The sequence below is a fragment of the Amblyomma americanum genome, chromosome 3, assembly GCF_052857255.1.
Source record: "Amblyomma americanum isolate KBUSLIRL-KWMA chromosome 3, ASM5285725v1, whole genome shotgun sequence".
NCBI classification, from domain to species: domain Eukaryota; kingdom Metazoa; phylum Arthropoda; class Arachnida; order Ixodida; family Ixodidae; genus Amblyomma; species Amblyomma americanum.
In genome coordinates, this window is record NC_135499.1 from 103,635,059 (window position 1) to 103,649,482 (window position 14,424).

At 42.4% G+C, this 14,424-nt stretch overlaps 1 protein-coding gene across 1 annotated transcript; it reads left to right on the top strand.

Annotated features, from left to right (window-relative positions):
• Positions 1 to 5,396: 5,396 nt before the first annotated feature.
• Positions 5,397 to 9,675, top strand: LOC144124785 (uncharacterized). Its single transcript, XM_077657660.1, has 4 exons — positions 5,397 to 5,458; positions 6,739 to 6,751; positions 7,814 to 7,854; positions 9,385 to 9,675. Exons 1-4 carry the CDS (start codon positions 5,410 to 5,412, stop codon positions 9,651 to 9,653), a joined length of 372 nt encoding a protein of 123 aa, XP_077513786.1. The 5' UTR covers positions 5,397 to 5,409; the 3' UTR covers positions 9,654 to 9,675.
• The last annotated feature ends 4,749 nt before the right edge of the window (positions 9,676 to 14,424 follow it).

Below are 14,424 nucleotides of genomic sequence, written 5' to 3' on the forward strand. Positions count from 1 at the left end.
CAGCTTTCGGCCCTGCTTAAAGTAATGAACATTTGATCACATTAAAAGTGTAAACTTACATAGATGGACATTTGACGGAACACCGTCTGTCCGGTGAGAGGCATAGTACAAACAATACATGTGACGACCATTAACCACCGTCAAAAATAAACATTTGACGTACCGCGACCCATGGGAAACCTTTATTGACTATTCCTAAGTCAATATGAGCCGCCTTTGTCGAAACCTATCTCATGGCAAGGTAGAGAAAGCCAGCACAACTCACTACTTTGAAATGATGCAACCGTGCTAAAACAGATAACTACTAGGTACGCACTGTGTTTTAAATCTTTCACACATAAAACTTTTACTTGGCCTCTGATTTGCAGTGCAGGGAACAGAAGACAATTTTTATCAACCTGTGTTCGTTTGAAAAGCGACTGACGTTTACGCGGGGGCGTTCTTGTTTTCTAGACGCCGCCCTGAAAAAGCGGTTCAGAACTAGGATGCAAGTAGCGACTTATGTTCAGCAGAATTGTGTGCTTTATCTACTACACCTCCACATTGTGTTTTCATAACTTATGGCAAGACATCTCTGTTCAGAGATTGTTACCACTGATTGTGAGTAAAAAAGAATCTTCATGGTCCTATTTATCTAGGAGCACTGATAATCACCACACTCTGCCTTACGTGCTAAGGAAGGAATACCTAATAATAACTTTACACAAGGAAGCTATAATAATGATTAACACAAATTACCTATTGTGGCTATTCTAACACTATTGGGTCCGACACTCACCATCACGATATATGTATATCGGAACATGTAATGCAGGTAGCAGACGCCTCAGCACAACGAGAGCTATACTACTTCAGAGAGGCAAGCGCTGAGGAAACTATATAAAAGCATAGCATGCCTTCATAGTTCTGGCAGCTAAACCAGATATGGTGGTGCTATGGGAAGCACTTTTCTACTTTCAGGTTACAGCCATGACGTCCAGGGAGTGATCAAAAAGCATACTTAAGAGAGTGGGGTTCAATAACCAAATACGGCTTCCGCTGTTAAATTATCTTTTGCACTTTCAAAATCAGTCAGGCAACTGACGATGTGCTGAAAAGATGATGGTGCAATAGGCCGTTCGAACCAAACTACTCACCCACTCAACCCTATTGAGCTCGTGTTGCTCAGCTAAAACTGTGTCTGCCTTGGGCATTCCTGCCTGCGTTGGTTCTTATGACCCAATAGCAATTACCAAGTACGTCTTAATACACATTGAACTCGGTGCTGTTTTGGAAGCTGACGTTGAAATAGTCGAATGAGTGGAAATTGCGAGGAAATTTAGATGGTACACTTCGCGTAGTGTTTGATATTGAAATGCTCAGAATTTAAAAGAATTCAAGCTAATAAAAAGTACCTAGAGGAGTATCGTAGTAGCTGTTGATTTCATCCTTCACAATGGCTTTGACGATATGGACATGATGGGTCCATGCGACATCACGAGTCTGTACTGCTGTCGTTATGACGGCAAAGGTACATGCAGTAATACTAAAAAAAACATGTTTTGTGGCTTTCGTGAGCATTTAAATGCTCTATATTTAAGAACAGATCAAGGAAAATGTTCTCTTGTTAAAAGAAGTCACGACGACATCTGCGACGACATCCTGTTCGCGTACTGCTGTGCGTTGACTTGCGTAAACCAAGTGATGGTGCTGTGTGGGCGAAAGGGCCACAGCATCAGACGTGAAGGGTCGGCGAGCATGGATGTGTGCCAGTCGTTTTTCGGTGCTTCCATTGCAGAAGTACAGAAACTCGGCTACAGGCAGCGCTGTGAATGTGGTTGAGGAGGAAGCGCTATATTATTTTAAAGATATTTTCGTTCATGGTGGAAGACTGCTGGTGATCCCGCGGGGTCGTTAGGAGGTGGGTGCTGCGGTGGTGCGCCCGTCGTTGTAGTTTCTTATTGTGCCCGACAATTTCTCTTTCCTCTTCAAGTGTCTTCCTCGTCGGGCGCGCAGAAGCACGGTCTTTACATCAAAAATGTCCACTAAAACTGCAACGGACTTTTTAAAAGCGCCAGCAAGGACAGAGCAAAGGAAGTTCGTAGTATCTAACAAAAGTGCAAGAGTACTTCAGAGCATTATTTTCAACAGCAGGCCTGAGTTTATTCACTGAGCTCTGACGCCGGCACATAAAATTGAATACGCATTCTAATAGCGCCGCCGCGGTGGCTCAGTGGTAATGGCGCTCGGCTGCTGACCCGAAAGGCGCAGGTTCGATCCTGGCCGCGGCGGTAGGATTTGGATGGAGGCGAAATTCTAGAGGCCAGTGTATTTTGCGATGTCAGTGCACGTTAAGGAACCCCAGGTGGCCCAAAATTTCCGGAACACTTCACTACGGCGTCCTTCATAGCCTGAGTCGCTTTGGGACATCGAACCCCCTTTAACCTTAAACCAAACCATTCTAATGGCGAAAAAAAATTTTCATACACAATCAAGCGCCGTTTCAAAGCGCGCTTTCTTTAGTCATTAATAATTATCAAGCCTCCGACTAACTTCCGTTTACACAAGCACAACCATATGAGTGAATTTTAACCTGCAAGTATCAAAATGTGTGGTGATCTGTACAATGAACGCTCAGGCTTCTCATGGAATTTGCTGAGAATGATCATAGGCTTGTTGTTCTGCATTAATGCAGGTACCAAAATAAATGGTGCGCTTTATTGCAGACATGCTGTCGAAGTTGATAAATCTTGACGTTTTCGCAAGCTCCGTTATCTCCAATATTATTACATGGTCAGATCATTGCAGACGCCGAGCAGTTTAAATGATGCATTATCGATGCAGCATGGCTACACGTGACAAATGCATTTATTTCTCGCTGAGACTCGACGATGCGTGTGTCCTATCATTCAGAGCTGCACAGAGAGCAATTATCTCAAGAGCGATGTCCTCCTATAATATTCTGAATGTGGCCTACGCAATCGCATTATCCTGTCTGGCAGTTCTCGGTATCACTCAAGTAGGAAATGATATCGCAGCTCGGGTTCATTGCCATCAAAGCATTGTAATGCGCTCGCCATGATAAATGCGCTGACATTAATGTCTGGGCTATATAAAAGCCATCCTTCACAATGCGTGGCATCGTCCTCTGTCTTTAAGGTGGAGAGAGCAGGTGAGCCACCTTTCTTTTCAAAGTGTCTGCATGTGTGATATTCTTGAGTTCAAATTGCAGTGCCAGCCGTTAATTATTTGCACTGTCGCTTGCTATGGAACTACGGGCAAAATGCAGTTTCAGACAGAGCTCTTACAGCTCTGGTTTAATATCGTCCTTCGCATTTTGGATTGCCTCATTAAAGAAATGCGTTGTTACAGAAAACCTATACCTGAAAATAATGTATTCAAAAGGCGCTATTCCTTCCAATCCTAGATACAAAACCCTAAAATATTATCATTACCATTCCACAAGTTCGCCTGTTTTAGAATATGCATGTGCTGTCTTGGGTGGCACAGATACGTTGAACTACTGGCAAATCAGAAGATTTCCCTAAGATTCTTCATGCGCATACAGGCCACGTATTTCTTGCATGAATTCCAGTCCATGATTCAGTTAAAATAACCCACTGCATCTTCCAGCGCTTAACTGGTGCCGTGCTCAGCACATATACTATTTTTCTAAGAGCTGCTTTGATGTCATATACCCCGTTTTTTATTTAAAAAGTTCTCCAATTTTTAAAAAAGTTGGATTTTTGATGTTCTTTTGAAAGCGCACGTTTTTTGGCGCAATGTAGTCAAATTTTGCCCGACCAAAGTGTCGCAGCTAACTGCGTTTTAGAAATTCTGAAATCTGATATTGGTATTAGTCCCTGCGTGCTACACGCCTCTGAGTAAATCAGGAGGCTAACAATAATATTTAGAAAGTTAGGTATTCGATAACAATTAGGCAGCCTACTGGTTAGCCCGTCTTGGCTGTGCTCAGATGTGCCGTACCGTTCACACTGTTATGCCAGAAAAAGCAAGCTTCGAACACAAAAAGCCTATTTTTAAACATTGAAGAACACCTTAGGTGAAACATCTGGTGTGCGCGCTCAACTAGTGTTCAGTTCTTTGCTCGAAGAAAATAGATATAGGGTAGGGTAGACAGGTCCACGTTTCTGCCGTTCTCCGCTCCTACGTGCTTTACAACGGATTCGACAGTTGTACAAGTCAGTCTTGCTTTACTGTTTTAGATTATGTTCCTTAATATATACTCTTTCTTTCCGGCTGTGCTCCGCTGCATTATACCTTTAGCAACCCTTTTAAGCCGAGCTTTATATCGCCTGCCCTGAAATTTGCATTTATTTTGCTTCTAGTATTTCTCTCCTATTAAACTTTCATTTTCCTAACTTATTATTTAGCGTAGCCTTTGCGTCTCATTGTGCTCGCCTCTTGGCATGTTTGAATTATTTCTTCCCTCTCTAAGGCTGTGCTTTCGCGTCTGATTTTTCTGCCACGCTTTATTGTTTGTATATTCGTTCTTTTTCCATTCCTCATTAAAAATTTTAGCTTTCATCTCTTTAAATTTTTGACATCATCCAGAAACTTCAGTGAACCTGTGGCCAAACGAGTCCCGCACATGCTTGAATATATTTCGGCTTTTTCGTTACAATGATAGCCATGAGCGAAAACCTTTCCTCACTGTGGAGCCAAGTGCAATACTTTTTGTTTTAGTGGACACTCAGGAGGTTCGTTTTTCGATGCCTTAGGTCCATTCGGCTAAGAGCACAGTCCTGAATTTAATATGATGGCATATTTGAAACGCTTTGCCTTCTATTGCAACTGTAACCCGGAAACGAAGGCGTTCGATTAGTAAAGAAATATATGCTTCACATATAGACCAGATATCGGTATCTATTCCTAAATATAAATTTTCCTTCAAATCATGTAGCCCAAACTTAATAGGGTTAAATCACGGCATGAAACAGAAACTGCGGCGCCCATTATTTCTTAAAGCGCGATGCAAAGAGAACAAGACAACCGTGTGGAGTGCACAGTGCAGCGTCATGTGCCTCCGATGTTCGAAATCAACCCTGAGCCTTCGACTGCAGTGAGCTCATAGCTGACGCGCAGTTTCGGAATGTTAGACTCCCTTAACGTACCCTAACCTTATCCTTGGACAATATTCATTGCTGACTAGCCAGAATGTTATTTCGTTAATCTTTGCAGAAGAAAATATTAAATACTAAGAATTCATAAGATGATGTTCCTAAAGAACTGAGGATGATAAAGAACTCGAAAAATGGTAATCCTTTTGTTCTACCCTTGCTTGCTACTTGTCCTATGCTGTCGCGAATACAAAACGAAGATCGTGTTTCAACCAATTAAAAAAGGTGTGATCCTCATTAGATATTAGATCAACATATTTCCTTCTTTTTGCGCAGGAAACTATTCAACATGCAGATGTTCATTTTCCTCGTCCTTTTGGCTGTTACTACAACATTAGGTGAGTGCCTTGTTTAGGCCTGAAGTTATGCCACAAGTAAGATTTGACCAGGCATGAAATTTTCTTATCATGGAATGCCAGTATTATTCACTGAGACTAACAGGAATGTATTCATGTTACCATTCAGCATCGTTGACTAAGTTTTTTATGGTTTCTAATGCTTTTACTGATCAGATGTGACAATCATTACAGGAAAGTATTAATGCAGCAGTTTTTCCTTATATGAAACTTCCTATTTTACTTTCGTAGGGCGATACTAAGACTAAAACCTTAACACTTAATTTCGTGGATGAACAGAAAGAGTAAATAAATAACAGTAAATCTTCTGTACACAACATAATTACTTTTTCAGAACACGTAAACGACCCCGTGCACATTCCGTTCAAGCTATTTTCGATATATGGTCGGCAGTAACGATGCTAAGAGTTTTAGAGGTCTTAATATCCGATATGCGCGGCTATTTAATAATGTGTTGAGAAACTGTGCCGCACTCTTCGCAAGAAACGGCAAATAGCCCTGTTGCGCTCTCCTCCAAACAATTTGCTGGATAAAGAAAACGGCTCCTGAAAGCAATATGCAGTAGGTAAGCGTTTATGATGCTGTTTTGACCGCTCACGAATACTGCCTGATATTTTAGATTCGAGAAGAAACCGATCATTACAAATGGTGCCGGGCGAGACCATTGAAAATCAAGCCGACTCCCCGCCTGCAGCCTTCCAGGCGTAGCTTTTGCTTTGAGAGAGGGCGGTATTAATGAGCACCAAGAAAGGATTTACCTTAATAACTTTGAAGAAGCCGTGGCTTTCATTTGTGCACAACAGGATATTACTTAATTTTTTTCGTAGGGAAAAGGAAAACACATATGAAGACATACCGATTACAACCATCATACCAAGTTTGCTTGCTTTCTGTTGGGCAGCAAAAAATTTCGCATTCACCTAGCCCAGTGCAATATTTCTGCGAACGACGCTGAGAGTTCATCTGAAATCGAAGCCTCTCTTCCTCAACAGATGTGGGGAAGCCGCGCAGCGGGCCACTTGCTCTTGGTAGAATGTAAAGTTCGCAGACCTTCAAATAAATGCTACCTGAAAAGTCATGTAATAAAACTCCCTTGCGACTATCTGTAAATCATTCATTGTGTTCTGATCCAATGACCCTGGCAGTGTCCACTGCAATGAACACAGAAGCAGAGCCCAAACTTGCAACGATTCTTAAAAATTCTGGCTTTTAAGTGCTTACCATACTAATTTTTTCTCTTGTTTTCATTTCATGCCTACCAGATGCGGCTATTGTGTAAGTGTGTCTTCATATTTCTACTGTTTTTCTTTCTACTTGAATACGGGAGATGCCCATATTAAAGTTTGGGGCAGTTACCTAAAATTCTCGAATAATGTATAGCTAATAGAAAAATGAAATAGTGTGCCTAAGTCGCTCCATCATCCTTGTCTCTTGACAGTAACCGCAAAACAGAAAGACACCATTTTTCATATCTCCTCGATTTGCGCCTGGTTGGAATCTCCATCACGACAATTTGGATGCTTGAAAGGGCAACTGAAGAGATTTCGAATTCGACGATCTTAAAAGAGTTGAAGGTGTTAAACTTGCTGGTTAGATGCAACGGCTTTTAAGCTAACATTTGAAATGGAGAGGTCTTAGTCAAATAAATTCACGATGGCGTTCAGGCTTCTATGCACCGCACATCACCATGCACAGGGATCGAGGCTACTAAAGCCGTAAAATTTAAGTGCGCAAACTCTATTCCAACGAAACCATACGTCACCAACGGCAACGCGCACGGAGCGTTCTTTGGCGGCATCCGATGATGCACGACAAGCTGTGAGCGAAAGCTGTGTAAATATGAAATATCAGCATAGACGACCTCTTCACTGGACTTCCAAGCTGTGAGGAAATTGTGAGGAGATCCTAAATTGTGAGAAGGAGCTCGAACATCGTCGCGGCCTTATTAGGATAAAATTACTACCTAAAATGCAGGCAACACAATTGGCACGGTTCGATGTAATAGCGTCATCCGTTCTAAACCTTGAGATCGGTAAAATTCTGGAATATCGATTCAGCATACGTTTGACGTGTGGCAGCTGCTTGTTGTCGGCAGGTGCAGTAACCGCTAATGCGAAGTGTTCTATGTTGCAGTCTCTGCTCTTGCTGTTCCCTCCAACATAGAGTTTACTGTCGTATTTCTAAAATAGAAAAGTCATGTAATAAAGCTCTCTTGCGACTATATGTAAATCGTTCATTGTGTTCTGATACTAACAGCAATATATTATCTTTCGACACGCCTCAAGATAAGCGCGGCAAGTATTTCCTAACTTGAAAAACGGTATACTTGCCTTTCAGACAAGAAGCAGGAGGCATTGAAGGGGAGAAGGTTTGGAAGGGTGAGAAATGCTGTGTTCGAAGCGAGTTTCACTTATTGATGATCTTTTATCCAGTTGTATCCCAAGATACGTGTTTGTTGCACTACATATTATTGCGGTAGTACCCTTACGGCCCTGAATATGAGCTGTTCATATACATATCACTTGAACATTGGGACTCCTGACTTTTTGCCTTCAAAACGGCTCGTTCAAACAATGAAAACTTGTGAACTGGCTTGCAGTTTTATTTCAATTTTTCAGAAAAACTCAGTGAAGGAGTACAATAAACTGAAAACACCTTACGATGGGGTTATTTTTCCGAAAAGAATAGGTGTTCTGACCATACCAGCTAATGAAGTCTCATAGATTCAATGATTGCTCAAGAGTTTTTCGAAAATACTTCACTCCAGAAAAAGGCGAAGAATCCTCTCCTCGAAGCACATGTTCAGTGTTTTTTTTTCTTAGAAAGTGCGAGGATTTAGAGTCACGAGTTTCGAGTCACGAGTCACGAGAGTCACCTCACCTTCACTCACTCTCAGATGGGCCCAACTTGTGACTGATTTTTACTATAAACGTAATATTCTCTTACAATCCATGACTTTTTCATTTGCCATTATTTATTTATTTATTTATTTATTTATTTATTTATTTAGTCCTCAAATGCCCCTTGGACAGAGAGTTTTGTTGCATTTAGTTTAATTTCCTTATGGGTTAAAGAACCACCAACAAAATGCATGCCCCCTTTTTGGTTCAAGCAATCCTCATTCCAAGAAAACTAATGAACGATTTAGAGGAGGTCACTTGCGTTTTAGTTTTTCGATCTTTTTCGTTCTGGGTTAAAAATGCGTTGCCTAACAATATAGTGTTCCTCATGGTAGAAGTCTTTGTTTTCCTTTAACACTAAGCAGGCCAGTTGCTCTCGTGATATGTTACAGCTGACTACCTCAAAAGGAGACGCGGCTGGATTTTTGTGCTGACTTAAGCCAACCAGGAGGGGAAATGAAACTCATTCAAAACTGCGTTTCATCACGGGCAAAAAAAAACATTTAGCGTGATACAAAGATCAATAATGTGTAGAATTCATCAGGACGGCAAACCTGCAAAATAATAGTTTAGTTGTAGTGGTCCTCTCTAGAAACGTGTTTGGCTATCGGTTCTGGGAGGAATGACGCGGCAAGAAAAGACGTGTACGAAAGAAAAAAAACACACCAACGTTTTTGTGTTTGTTTTCTTTTTTTCGTCCACTTCTTTTCTACCGCCCCATTCCTCCCAGAGAATGCCACAGAAAACTATACCTTTACTTTGACTATGGGGTCGCTCGAAAATGCTGACCTAACACAGAATTTATGCAATGTAACAAAGATATCCCCTCGCCTGCGGGTTTGAGCTACGAGAATTCATGCTGCTCAGAAATGCGTCGTAATGTTACAGAAGTTAAAATAAAGTTCCGCTGAAAAGTTTAGAGCCGCCATCGCTCACAAAATACACCCAAGTCAGTAAAAGCGACACCATCTCATTAAGCGATGTTACCCTTCCCTCCACCAATTGCAGATATCAACCCCGCCGCATTGGCCAAGGCAGGAAAGACGGTGGAAACCCTTGGGAAGATCCTCCAGGGCGACGTTTCTATGAACACGGCTGAAGAGCGAGACAGTGTGCTGGACGCCATCAATGCCCTGAGCCTCACGGGGGAAGAAACTGACGAGCACTCTCTCATTTTGCTCATTGCCAAGGCCATTGCAATCGGAGCCGCGACGGGTGCAACATCGGCCGGTATTAAGCACCTTGTGGAAAAGGCAGCGGCGAAGCGAGAAGGCTAAGAAAGCTGACCCAAACAATTGACCCAATTTTGCTGCAAGTGTCATTTCAGATAAGGAGATAATAAACGTTTCTCTACTGCTCACAACCGCCTAATTATTTAGCATGGAACCTGCTACGGTGGCGAAGTGACTGTGGCTTTGAAGGTGGTAGAGCAGTGCCCAGATATCCATGAAAGATTGCCTGTCGCGGGGGCCAATTTCAGTAGAGGCGCAATGCAAAAACGCCCATGTATTGTCCGATGGCAACTTATTTTGAAGAAGTACAGGTGTTCGTAACTAAATCGAACGCTTCCAATACGACGTTTCACATTCGGCAATGCGCAGATTTATGAAATTCAAATCTATATACCACTTTTTTTATTCACGCTTTGATTTCTAGTCTAATAGACAGGAAACGGACGTTTTTCTCTGTAAAAAATGAGTAAGAAATCCAGATTAGTCAGACATCTTGAACCTCTTTTATAGACTTCAGGAAAGCACTCAGTATTGCGCTTTTTCGCCGTTCTCACAGACTCACAGCATGTTTGCATAATTATGCGGCCGCCAGACCCCTGAGAAGAGCAGTAGAACTCCTTGCTCCTATCCTTTTATATGAGCATCACCGAAATACTTGGACACCAGGTCATCCCGGTTTAGGAGGAAACGAGGCGGCTCATAACCTATCTCGAGCGCAAACCGAGAAGGTCCTTCCCATTCTCATCTGACACCCTTCCGTCAATTTATAGATAACGAGCACAATGTCTATATCTTAACAGCAGGAGATACCCTCCACCACAAAAAGAGCTAGGCACAGCTGATGGGGTAGCCTGGCGTCAAATATAGCAAAACTCATTTCGAAGCATACATAATTGCAGTAAAATGTATCCTACTGAATACTCTGCCACCGGCCCCTGGTGTGACACTTGGCCCGCACTTTTACACATTTCGTGAGCGTGTTCTAACAAACCTGAACCGTTAAAGACTGCACAAACGTATTCCGAGCAGTGGAATGCTCAACTTACAAGCATGTCCTCGGAAAATACGCTGGAACTCATCTACCAGGTTCGTGAAGCAGCCAAGTCCACTGGATTTCTGGAACGAAGACTCCGCCTATCTGATCGTCAAGCTGCTCTCAAGACCAGTTTCCCAATAAAGTTTATTCGCTTCCTCTCTCATTCTCCACAAGAATAGCAGCCGCTAGATAAAAGAAAAAGAAGAGATTTCAGCGCAAATTCCTCAACCGCTCTCTGCTGTGGTCTACCGTGCACCATTAATTACGAACAAGCTCGGAGCTTTATACGCGACGTTTGTCAATGAATCCTTTGTGTTAGAAACGTTCTAGAGGTAGAAAACAACGTCCGCAGAAATACATTCTCTTTGTCGCAATTCATAGTAACCAATTAGTTGTCCACGTCTAAAACACATTCCAAATGCGTTGAGAATGTCCTCCCTGAGCACATAATGATCATACTCTCTAGACAATCCAGACATACACACAAGTCACCAAACGTTCGCTGTCTATTTCTTCTTGGTGTTCCGCGTAAATTGCTTTCCTGTCAGGTTTGTCTTTTAAGTATTTGAAAAAATACTTTTTAAAACTTCTACATATTTTCAGAATACTTTTTGATGTGATATATTATTGAGTGATCGAAAACGTGGTAGAGTGCGGGTAGAAGCAGTCCATGAGTATATGATGGGAGTGAAAAGGGGGGGGGGGAGGCACCGTGCCTACCTCTGCACTCGATGCCGTTCACCCTAGTATGCTACTTCTAATGACGATTGCAAATGACGTCTTCGCAGTGGGGGAAAGATAAACAATTTTCCCGAGGGAAATCTTTATTGAAACCGAGTTTTCACATCTCTGCGTAAAACGGGCATTGGATACAAACCGTACACAAACCGTACAACGTGAAACCTGCCTCGATACGTTATCAAAGACGGTTTAATTCCTAATAATTATGTCATGCCCGAAAAACAGCTCAAAGCAATCAATATGATTAGTTCAGAAACACACTTCGTTCACAAAATATGCGGAATGCAGGATAAGGGGTAATAAAGGATGATAGAATGATGGCTGTGCTCTTTAAAGTGGGCAGTTGAGCGGAACGCACGAGGAAAGGAATAAGTAGCTGTGAATTTGAAGCCTTCATTGCAACAGCTTTGCATACGATATGCAAGTTACTGCGAGGATCAGTGCGGGAGAACAAATTTGGTGATAGTGACTACCTGTCGCCATTGAAGCCTTTACTCCGTTGCAGCGCTTGCCATTGTGGGGTGGATAACAGCACGTTGGGTACGGCATAAATTTGGTTATATATGTTATCGGAAGAGAAATCAGCCCTTATCGTAGAAAAGCGTTCGATATAAAAGTTTCAGTCACATCAAGGCCAAAATGATAGAGCATCGCAAGTGGCAACCACCTAGCTGATGCCGCCATTGTTAAGCAGCCACCGGAACTCCAAGGGCTAGTGATAGCGGCACTTGTTATGGCAAACGATGCTTGGAACCGTGCATGGGTTCACAAGTCGATCGCGCCTTGCCCTCTTCACGTCGGCGGCCCATGGTATGGTAGTGCTGCTTACCTGATCACAACAGATAGACCAGTAGGGAAGAAGCCCGTGTTTGTTGCTTGCAAGAAATAAGGTGAAATTTCATTAAAAAAAATACTAACATCGGTGCTGTAGACCACGCCACAAGGTATGAAATTTAGTTTGTCCAGGTAGTGTTCTTTTTTTGAGGCCCGTCAAACTAACTGCGCACCAATGTGCTACAGAAGCTGGAGTTTCCGGTAGTTGTTTTAACCTTCTCGTCCTTGTCTGTATGTGCGCAGAACTATTTGTTGAAGCGAAGATCAGACATCATCAAAATTGTTTCGGCAACTTTGAATGGCAGGTTAGCATGCCTGCATCCTTGAGAACAGGAATCGGTTTTCGCTGTTGCAATGTGGTCGCATGCAACAGTCAATCTGAGTTGAGCACCTTTGAATATGGAGGGAGTTCCCCTAAATTAAAATAATGAAAGCTTATCCCACAGGCAAGCATTATCAAGTTTTTTCTGCAAAAATAACGAAAGCTCGATCCTTCGGGCAAGGCGTTACTCATGTCGCGGCTTTAGTGGCAAAAATTAAGCAATTGGTCAGGTTTTGTCTAAACAAAGACATAAATCGCACATCGTACATCGGCTATTAGTATCTTCATACACTTTCTTTCAGAGCCTTTGCACTTTAGGGAAGATTATAGACGATATTCATTAGTTTTTCCCAAAAGAGAAAGGCTGGAAATGGGTTTGAGATGGACTCTGAAGAACTGCAAACCCTGTAGGATACTATTTTCGTCTCGGACTGCACGAAGTGGGCGGCGTAGAATATTATTCAGAGACGGAAGGATATAAGCTGCAATACAAAGTACGAAAGAGTTACCAGAATAAATCACATTTTTTTTTAGACAGCACCTCTCCTAAAGGTGATCTTACGGCGAAGAAGATAGAAACGGCGCAGCACGTGTCACATGTCGCACGCGGAAAAAAATAGCACGTAACAGGTACGGTGCCGAGAGATGTGGTCTCCTGTGGCAGTGTATGCCATTCGGGATGCGGGCTTCGATATGACGGGCTGGAAGACAGCATTCGCTGTTCGGCTGCGGTATGAAGAGAGGATTGTTGAAACATTGAAAACTTACATGGGTTTTACTAGCGACAATGCATGAACATCATATAAATGTAAACCGGTGGGTTGCTATAATACTTAGAAAATTTCAAGTTTTAACTAACGAGCGAGCAAGCTAACACGTTTAAGCTCCTTTGTGATGCCGCCACCGGTGGCAGAGCTATGAAAAAGGCAACGCTAGTGAACTCAAAAGCCCTTTTTTAACAATTGCTAAATATCTCTGACAATTGAGCATGAAAATATGAAAACAGCTTGTTAGTTTCACTTGCTTCCCGGCAGTCTATTTTCTCACAATATAATAAATACGTTTCGAACCGATAATAACCGCAGTTATTTCAATTAACTAATAGCTCTTGCGACATTTGCGTTATTCTGTAAATAATACCTCAATTTTTCCAAACACTCTTGACGCAGCTCCTTAAAATACATGAAATTTTTCCTTCAACTTCTAAGTTGCTTACACAATAGGTGCATTTAGACGGCATCCCAAGTCTTACATGAACGATCTAATAAACTTCGCTTAAAATCTTCGCCCTACTAGTCAGCGATATTTTGAAGATTTCTTCACTTGATCAACGCTTGCTCTTCATCGGCATTGCGACGACTGAAATTTCAGCTAAAGATGTAATCATTCAGAACCCGACGCTCCTGTATCGACGCACTGACGCACACAATGCTCCAAATATTTTGCGCTTTTTTTTTTCATTCGATCTATGGTGGCACTCTGTTATTGTAGATATAGCCAACTGAATCCCTGCAGAACATTCACTAGGTAACCGAGGTCACGTAGAATCACGCATGCTGCACGGCAACAGTGACTACGATCGACGATGACAACCTTTCGGGATGTCTCAGAGCATTTTATGCCTAGAAAAAACCCTGCAATAGAACATGGCCGCGAGGACTACAAACTAAAAGAAGTAAAAGACAGCGCACAGTTCTAACTGGTTTTCAAGAACGGAAAAGGTTTGGTTTATGAGAATGTAACGTCCCAAAGCTGCTCAGGCTATAAGGGACGCTGTAGCAATGGGCCCAGAAAATTTCTATTTCCCCCTCCCCAGGTTGTTTAACGTGCACTGACATCGCACAGTACACGGGCCTCTAGAATGTTGCCTCCTTCGAAACTGG

Excerpts from the sequence above, each read along its gene's own strand:
- LOC144124785 (XM_077657660.1), top strand. The coding sequence starts at position 5,410 with ATGCAGATGTTCATTTTCCTCGTCCTTTTGGCTGTTACTACAACATTA. Across the intron at positions 7,855-9,384 it reads AGGGGAGAAGGTTTGGAAGG|ATATCAACCCCGCCGCATTG; the intron begins GTGAGAAATGCT and ends CACCAATTGCAG.